At 42.0% G+C, this 9845-nt stretch overlaps 1 protein-coding gene and 1 long non-coding RNA gene across 2 annotated transcripts in view; one reads left to right on the forward strand and one right to left on the reverse strand.

Moving 5' to 3' along the window:
- The window catches only part of LOC142103617 (uncharacterized), a 10063-nt gene extending 6628 nt beyond the window's left edge, over window positions 1-3435 (reverse strand). Inside the window, exon 1 of the long non-coding RNA XR_012679403.1 lies at window positions 3279-3435. This is a non-coding gene — a long non-coding RNA (uncharacterized LOC142103617). The remainder of the gene's footprint in view (window positions 1-3278) is intronic.
- Window positions 3436-6290: 2855 nt separating this feature from the next.
- On the forward strand, window positions 6291-9134 carry CEBPA (CCAAT enhancer binding protein alpha). The gene has a single exon (XM_075189181.1). It carries the CDS (start codon window positions 6415-6417, stop codon window positions 7291-7293), a length of 879 nt encoding a protein of 292 aa, XP_075045282.1. The 5' UTR covers window positions 6291-6414; the 3' UTR covers window positions 7294-9134.
- Window positions 9135-9845: the final 711 nt, after the last annotated feature.

A 9845-nucleotide genomic window follows, 5' to 3' on the forward strand; every position in this document is an offset into this window, starting at 1 on the left:
TCTTGGTGATAATGGAGGGGTGTAAACATACTAACTTGTCCATTTAACACTATATTCTGTCCAATCAAGGAAAACCTCCTATACAAGAATATAATCGTATTAACCCTTTGTGTGGTCGACTGACCCATGTATTTCACCACGCGCTATACTCCTGCATGTAATCTTATTAAAAATGTATATAAACTCCCTTCAACTACCAGGAGCTAAACCGAGACAAATATGTTTTAGTACAAACAAACACCAAGGACTTAACTGTCCTGGGATGTGACAGCAGCGCTGTGGCACTAAGTATTAGCACACATCCCTTCCTGTGTCTGCAGGACAGGGGGTACTCACTATCTCCATTCATATCTAGATAACGTCCACGGGTGTTAATGGCAGACATTAACTTCCTGCAAAGATAAACACCTTTACTAAACCACAGATACAGATCTACAAAATATCAATTAAAAAAAAGACAGTACCTGATAAATACATTTACACCAATGAGCATTAAGAGAACAAGCAGCACAATTACAGATAATTCCATTAGTCCAACAAGGCAGGCATTGCAGTAGAGCAAGATCACATTTAAGAGGTCTTAAGCTGGGTACACACTACACAGTTTTCAACCAATAATCGGCTAAATCAGCCGACATACGACCAATCGTTCAAAAGTCTGGTCAGTGTGTGCAGTGACACGATGGTGGAAAGTCTGCCCAAATGGACGATTGTCGCCTCATTTAGTTGGTCGTACCGTTTAATATTTTCGTTCCAATCTCGTTTCCGCTGTGTAGTGTGTATAAACTTCCGACCGATCCACAACAGTGAGCACGAAATTACAGTCATTGCTCACGACAACATGGCTGTAAAAAGTCGCTAACGGGACGTCCGCTCTTCCCTTTCTTGTCCTAAACAAGGCTAGTGTGTATGCAGTCCCTGGACCGAGCGATCGGAACATCGATCGCATGTAAAATCGCTCGGCATAAAAAGTTGGTCGAAATTTCTCTAGTGTGTACCCAGCTTTACACATTGGAGTATAGAGATACAGTGTAAAACAGTTTAAATGGGACAAGCGCTATCTTCATCATCATCATCATCACCATTTATTTATATAGCACCACTAATTCCGCAGCGCAGAAAACTCACTCACATCAGTCCCTGCCCCATTGGAGCTTACAGTCTAAATTCTGTAACATACACACACACACACAGAGACTAGGGTCAATTTTGATAGCAGCCAATTAACCTACTGGTATTTTTTTGGAGTGTGGGAGGAAACCGAAGCACCCAGAAGAAACACGGGGAGAACATACTATCTTACATATATGTGGTGCGTTTGGGATTCCGATCCCTCTAAGCGCTGTTACTGCAAAAATATCCTGACGCAGCTCGCAGGTGTAGAAGGACTAGGGGGTCTTTGAGAATGCAGCCTAGCAAATAACTAGGGTCTAGCCGCTTCAATGAGGCACAGGACACTATGTGCCTCGCGCCTCCCTAATGCCACTAGTTCCTAGATATTGGTTGAGCTCACAAACCAGCCCCTCCAGTGTGTGAGGACAGCAGGTACGGACACTACAGCAGAAATGCCTGTTATATCTCTGTAATACCCTGTACTTATAACACCAGGATACAGAAGCTGTATCTACACTCCGTTTACCCCCCTGCGGCAACAAAATCACCATGTAAGGATTAGATCAGGGCTTTCACAATCTGGGACATGGACATGAGGAAGTGGGAAGGAAGAGTAAGAGTCTGACTCTAGCGTATTTATTGTACACTACAAAAGGACAAATAAAACATTTTTTTTGGGCAAATATTACATGTATGTGCAGAGTATTAAGTTCCATTTCGCAGACTCCCTGCCTGAGGCTGCCCTGCGTGTGTATATATATATATATATGCAAGTTAACCCGTGCATGATACTCATGCATTCTAGTCAAATCAAGCTACTTAAGGTGTTAAAGAGGTTCTTGTCATGCATTTGGGCCATAGCCCAGGCCTCAACCACCAACCACTCCCCACTGTCACCCCCGGCAACCACCAACCACTCCCCACTGTCACCCCCGGCAACCACCAACCACTCCCCACTGTCACCCCCGGCAACCACCAACCACTCCCAACTGTCACTTCTCCTTCAAGAAATATATATATATTTTTTTTAAATCTTTATAAACACTTTTAACAATTAACAAATTAAATTAACAAATTAAAAACATCTTAGTATACCAAATTTCAGCCCTTTCTGAATTTTTTTTCCCACACACACTAAGAATTTAGTAGGTCAGTGTATAACTCCGCCCAGCAGGTGGCGCTGCAGCTTGGTTTTATATTTTCCACACACAGACACACACACACACACAGACAGACTAACACACGCCACTAGACATTTATATTATAGATATATATATTTATATATCTGAGTCCCAGGGGTATATTTACTAAAAAAAAAGTGGAGATGTTGCCTATAGCAGCAACCAATCAGATTCTAGCTCTCATTTTGTAGAATGCACTAAATAAATGACAGCTAGAATCTGATTGGTTGCTATAGGCAACATCTCTGTTTATTCAAACCCGCAGTATAGTAAATATATACGCCCCAGTCTCTCTTTTCAATTATCCTAAAATTATCTTTTTATCGACCGGGTGCGTAAAATGCTGGCTTAACAATCTGGGACAGTTCTGGGCCCTTCTCACAATATAGGCCCAGCAAGACTCATAAGCTGCTCTTTCTGGCTTATACAATTATCACTTTTCTTGCTCTGTGGGCTAAATTTAAATCCAAGGATATGATATTTATCTGTATGGAGAGTAGGTGGATTTATACGGAAGGAAACTATTTAGAATACAGTAGAATTTGGTCATATCATGTTGGGGGCTGTAGTGCTCTTATATCTATCTTGAAGTCTGTGTTTAGTTAGAGCTCTTCTATTGTATCATAAACGGTCTGATTACGGCTGGGTACACACTACAGGTTTTTCACCCAATTATCAGACCAATCACATGATAAACGACCGTTCGGTCCGATATCGCATTAGTGTGTACGCTCCAGCGATCGCGTTTTATCGTTCCAAAGCTCATTGTATCGTTTGATTTGATTTTATAAATGTACTAAAACGATGGAACATTTGTTTAAAGAGGTTTTAGCTGTGTATAGTCACTAAACAAATGTGGGAACATGAATCAGAACTCATGATTACTATTTCTTATAAAAAGGAAAATTTAAGATTTACTCCACCCAAAAACGAAAAATAAATAAAAATGAGGCGACCAAAGATAAAATACAACGCTTTACTTACAGGCGCTCTGCGGATCCTTGGACGCATCTATTGGTCCGAGTAGGAGATCCACTGTGAATAATAACTCGTGGGCGGGACTTGACAATCCCTGAACCAACCACTGGAGGAGGAGCGAGGATCTCCGGCTTAGACCATTATATGTATCAGGGGACCTGCAGAATCACCGGATCAGCCGAGTGCTAGAAAGTAAAAATTTGTATTTTATTTCAGGTCAAGTATATCCACAATAACCTACATTTTTAGAATTGGGTTGATTTGACCTTTAAATGTCAGCCTTCAGCATTTGAAACGTTGGGCTGTTTGTTTTTGACATCTCACATGCAGAGCCGGATTAACAATAGGGCTAAAGGGGCTACAGCCCAGGGGCATCGGGCAGCTGGGGGGCCCGCCGACATTTACCGGGTCACTTGTTCAAGGAAAATGGTAGGCAGCTAACAGCAAATGTTATGCTGTTAACTGCCTGCTGTCACTGTAGGACTTACCGCGTAATTGCTACAGGGAGTGGAACAACAGAAGGAGGTAAGTTCACGGGAGGGGGGGCCTCATGGGGGGGGGGCGGCCCTCACAGTATCCTTAGCCCGGGGGCCTCCCTTCCCTTAATCCGGCCCTGCTCACATGACAGAAAACCGTTGCAGTTTACAATATTGAAGAGAGACGAGAGAATCGTGGGACAGATGGGTGGCCCAATAACATTCAAAAAGGCCGCATGTTACCCTTTTTATTCCAAAATTTACAAACCTGGGGCCTGATTCATTAAGGATCTTAACTTGAGAAACTTATTTCAGTCTCCAGGACAAAACCATGTTACAATGCAAGGGGTGCAAATTAGTATTCTGTTTTGCACATAAGTTAAATACTGACTGTTTTTTCATGTAGCACAAAAATATCAACTTTAAATGTCAGTGTACAAATAAGCTATTAAGTATTTGTGTCCTACATGAAAAAACATGTGGAAAACAGAATACTAATTTGCACCCCTTGCATTGTAACATGGTTTTGTCCAGGAGACTGAAATAAAAAGTTTCTCAAGTTAAGATCCTTAATGAATCAGGCCCCTTGTGCCTAAACTTAAAGATCCAGCTGTGCCTATGAGACGGCGATGGTAGAAGGTTTTATCAGGCTCTAGGTTTTGGGGAGCAGCAAATTGTATGAAATTTTTGAAAACTAGCAATGTTCTTGTTGTGAAACTATACATCGGTGGTTCCACCCCTCAGGTAACCCTTATAATGGTTACAAATGCAAACTCATCTTACGGAGAAACGCGTGGATTTACAAATCAAGATGGAGATGGAGAAAACTGTCGGATAGTAGAAGTTGGGCGGATTAGGGAGGTTGGTGGATGAGTGAGATGTAACATACATTTAATCCAGACTGCAAAAGTTATATTCTGTTTTGTGAGTTACCTTTTAGTTTCATTTCTGCAGAAATGCTAATTTCCATCCTTCAAACATACAACAGTGCTGCATGTAATAGACAGTCCTGATGCCCTCTCACGCTCATTATTAAGACACCTACACCTAGCAGTGTTTAAAAGAACAAGTGAAAGGTTTAAAATAAATGAATGAATTAGGTTGCATTATGCACATTTGTATGTGGATCTGAAAACCCACAGAGCTACACACAGTTCCAGGTACTAGGAAGTGGGCGTGCACCGTGAAATGCGTTGGGTGAACAAGCTGGGTCATCTGCAGAAAGAACCAGTGTATTTCCCATTTTTTGTGGTTCTTAAATGAGTCTTACTGTGTGCATTATAGCTCACACAACTAATGTTGAGAAATGAGCCATTTCAGTTGCCACCTTTGCACAATGGCGAGGCTTAGCTACCTGAAAACAAGTCTTCTCTCCCAGAAAGGAGAATGTGACTCTCAACAGCAGTAAAACACCTATTTCTGCGTGCTAAAATGATCTGGTAAACTTGTAATCAGCACAACAAAGGCATGCTAATTATATACTAAATAGTGCTGAATTAAACTGACGGCTTGTCATTCAATATCCATTGACACAGTCTCCTGCAACTGCCAAAGCCACTAACTCATCCTGTAGCTTGTACAATCTTACTTAAAGGGACCAGTATGAGTGTCTGTGTGAACAGAACTTATTGCAAGCAATAATATAAGGGGAGAGGGAGAGAGGGAGAGAGGGAGAGAGGGAGAGGGAGAGAGAGAGAGAGAGAGAGAGAGAGAGAGAGAGAGAGAGAGAGAGAGAGAGAGAGAGAGAGAGAGAGAGAGAGAGAGAGACGCAAAATAATGTGATTATTAATATGTCCAAATATTTTGCTCAAGTGACAATACCTGGACATAAAGTATTGACAGTCTAATAAAGTTTAAAAGGCTAATTTATAAACACAGGAGTTAAGTCCTGTCGTTGTTTGGCTCTAATATATGTACTGTCTGCAAATGCTTTAAAGGTACAACCAAGGAGGTACTTTGTCTACAAAAATCTTAACTGGATACATTTTCCGAATCTGTGTTGAATGCATTTTTGTCTTCTAAGCTGTAGACAACCACTGTCAGTGCAAAGTGCAGACGTACTGGTGCAAGCTGCAAATAAAACTAGTACAAACTGGCAGCGTGCAAATATTCTGTGCAAACATACCATAGTGCAAGGCGGACAGCAGCAGTAAGGCTGAAGTTATGTGCTGGAAGTCTTGGGAGAAATGGCGCATTAAACACAGTGGGTGACTGTCATACACCCCTCAGTGTGGCCCCTGGACATGAGGGGGTGACTGTCATACACCCCTCGGTGTGGCCCCTGGACATGAGGGGGGTGACTGTCATACACCCCTCGGTGTGGCCCCTGGACATGAGAGGGGTGACTGTCATACACCCCTCGGTGTGGCCTCTGGACATGAGGGGGGTGACTGTCATACACCCCTCGGTGTGGCCCCTGGACATGAGGGGGGTGACTGCTAGGTGCACGTGAGACCCTGCGGCGCAGCAGCTGCAGTAGCTCAGGAGTCCAGCAGGGGTCGCCCTGCTGATGGCACCTATATATATATAGCAGGGACTGCACTAGGCTGTCATTAGGCAGCGGGCTGGGGCACCGGGTGATCCACTGACAGCAGCACCACAGTCAGCCTGAGCTCACCCTGGATTCCCGGAGCTCGTCGCCATGCTTGGCTGGCTATAGGAGCTCCATGGAACTAGCCAACTTCTACGAGGTCGAATCCCGGCCACCCATGAGTGCCCAGCCCCCGGCTCAGCACGGTGCATACGGCTACAGGGAGCCCCCGGCCGCCGGGGAGCTGAACGAACTGTGCGAGAACGAGAACTCCATAGACATCAGCGCCTACATAGACCCTGCAGCCTTCAACGACGAGTTCCTGGCTGATCTCTTCCACAACAACAAGGACAGAGCCAAAGCCATGGACTACCAGCAGGTGCTGGCAGGGGGTCACCCCCAAACCTATGGCTGCATGGCCAACTACATGGACAACAAGCTGGACACTGGCCTGAGACCTCTGGTCATCAAACAAGAGCCCAGGGAGGAGGAAGAAGCCAACAGGGCGTCACTTGCTGCCCTCTACCCTCACCATGTCCCCCAGCAGCACCCATCCCACCTGCAGTACCAGGTAGCCCACTGTGCCCAGACCACCATGCACCTGCACCCAACTCCACCACCCACACCTGTGCCAAGTCCTCACCACCACCCAACCCACCCGCGCCTCCACCATCACCTGGCAACCTCTTCTGCCAAGGGCATGTCCTCCTCATCCTCATCTTCTTCTTCATCCTCTTCTTCAGAGACCAGAGGAAAGTCCAAAAAGTGGGTGGACAAGAACAGTAACGAGTACAGGGTGAGGAGGGAGAGGAACAACATAGCTGTGAGGAAGAGCAGGGACAAGGCAAAGATGCGCAATGCGGAGACGCAGCAGAAGGTGATGGAACTGTCCAGTGAGAACGAGAGGTTGAGGAAGAGGGTGGAACAGCTTAGCAGAGAACTGGAGACCCTCAGGGGGATCTTCCGGCAGCTTCCAGAGAGCTCTCTGGTGAAAGTAATGGGAAACTGTGCATAGTGTTGTACACCCTGCCTGCAACCCTCTAAGCTTCAGTGTGGAACTTAACTAAGTGCCAAGAGTGACATAGACACTCCCTTGAACTTGGATCCCAATCTTGACCCTCTGTACACCTGGATACCGTCCTCTTTCTATGCCAGCCTTGATTGTGATGACATTTTTTATATTTTTTTTTCCAGGGGCTGATTGCCCCCGAGAGCCAAACAGGTTTCTGTGTGGTGCTAGCACAAACGTGACAGGATCCCTTCTTCCCCCAAAAAGTTATGTTTCTACTAAACGTATTTCTATTTTTGTCCATATTTGTTTTGTACTCAGTGTAAAAACAATGTTTTAAATGACATCTAACCCTTTTTATACAAGTTGTGGAAGTGGCTGAATGTTTATATTTTGGGGGTAAAGGTGTAACATGTTCTATACAATGTTTATTAACCCCCTGTGTTACCACAATGCATTGCACTGTAACCTGCTGCAAGACTTTGTGGCACTTGGTGGGTTAAATGAAATGGATAACCTCTATACTCCTATAACCTAAATTACTTGTGCCATAATGAGTTTGAATATTAACAGGGTATATTTGTGTGCACCTTATATGTTTCAATAGTGCCTTATCATCTGTAGTTGTAAAAGTGATCTTTACAGATTATCATTGATCTAGCACAATTGTCTTAATTAAACCACCAGCTTTAGATGATGTCACGTCAGAATTCTGAGACCCCTTTAGATTTCTACAATAGCTCATTTTATTCTATGATGTTTGTTCAATATAAGGGTCTATCTATATTCCAAAGACTTGCAATCAGGGACTTGTGTGTCTCATTAACATAAAAGCACAAAACTTAGGCAATTACTTGAGGAGCCCAGCAATTACAAGCTGCGGGGCTTGCTGTGGTTAGATGGATTACAAGGGAATATTACGCAAACGTGACAGATTACTTTGTATTGTCGTACATACTGTGGTAAAGAAGAAGAACTAAAAAAAAATATATAAAGCGATTTATTGTAAAATCTCTCGGCGGGTTTTAATCTTGAATAACATTCAGTAGCTGCTATTTTCTAGTAATTACTTTCTGCTTTCTTATCCTACCGCTGTAAATAGCTTCATCTCCAAAATAAAGTGGACCCCAGTGGAATGTGAATTAGACAAAACTCATGCAGTTTTTAAGCTATATATATATATATATATATATATATATATATATATATATATGTATATATATATATAAATAATATGTGTGTATATGTATATATATATATATATATATATATATATATATATATATATATATATATATATAATTTGTTTGCTCATAGTCTTGCCATTGAAAACTCTATCTGTGTATTATTGTAAAAAGAAACATTTATTTTTTTGCAAGCTGCAAAGTCTTGTTTGCAGTTGACCCACTTGAGTTAATATTTGTGCATCCTCTCAAGTCTACTAAAGTACGTAGCTACAGCCATAACTGGTCTCACACCTCACCGATTAGTAATTCTGGCTCCAGTTCTATGGCACAGCAAAACTTAAATGACCTCCCCTATAACTAACCCCCCACCCCAATCTCTGTTGCCCACTAACCCCCTTGGCCTCTGCAGGAGCCTGTGGCAACGTATTTCTCCAAATGCTAGCTGCTAAATTATTGCTCCTTTTTCAAATAACCCCCAGAAAAGTTCAAGCTTATTATTATTTTGAGAAAGTTATGAATGTTTTTAAAAAAAAAAGATGTATTGAACAAAAAACGTTTTTATTTCACATTTTGTTATTAATTATACTTTTTTGAAACACAACTCTGCATATCATTGTTTTTATTTCCAACATAAATAAAGAATATACACTGTAAAATGTTTTCTCGTCTGGTCGTTTAATTTCATATGGACAGAAAATAAATAAACACATTTATTGTTTGTTGATATAAACACTTTGTATTTGGTGCAAAGCGGTGCAGGGAGGACGTCTAAACTTAATGAGAAGCATCTACAGTGGAATATTTACCTAATTGTGTAACAATGACAAATTAAGTTGTTGGCACGCAGCACAACATGGAACGGGTACAAAAGTTTGCACAGTGTTTGTGAAATCCGTATAACAATAAGCGTAGACATAACTTTTCTACAATAAATATTAATTAGTACTCGCTTGGGATGTACACAATACCATTTATTTTTTTATATGCTCTAAAAAACAAAACCGGTTTGATGAAACTATTTCCTGATGGCTTTTTTTGTGCAAAAAAAAGATGTTTTAAAATGATTTAGTATACACATATAATTGCAGGAGTGAAATTCCAAAAGTCAAGTGAACAGTAGATTTAATTATATGACTTATTGGAACCTGATGCACAACAAGACTGCATCCTTCTAAAGGTGACCCAAATACTGTGCGATTTAGAAATGAAATTACTAACTCTCATTAAAGAGCCATCGGAAAATCTATATTGAGAATTTGATGCCCAGATTCTCTTGTATATTTCTGGCTGAGTGTTTAATATTGCCGTTGTTTGTTCTGTTCCATGCATCTGTAGACCACATGGTTTAAGTTGATATTTTATGGATAATAT

This window comes from Mixophyes fleayi, chromosome 10 (genome assembly GCF_038048845.1).
Source record: "Mixophyes fleayi isolate aMixFle1 chromosome 10, aMixFle1.hap1, whole genome shotgun sequence".
In the NCBI taxonomy this organism is placed as follows: domain Eukaryota; kingdom Metazoa; phylum Chordata; class Amphibia; order Anura; family Limnodynastidae; genus Mixophyes; species Mixophyes fleayi.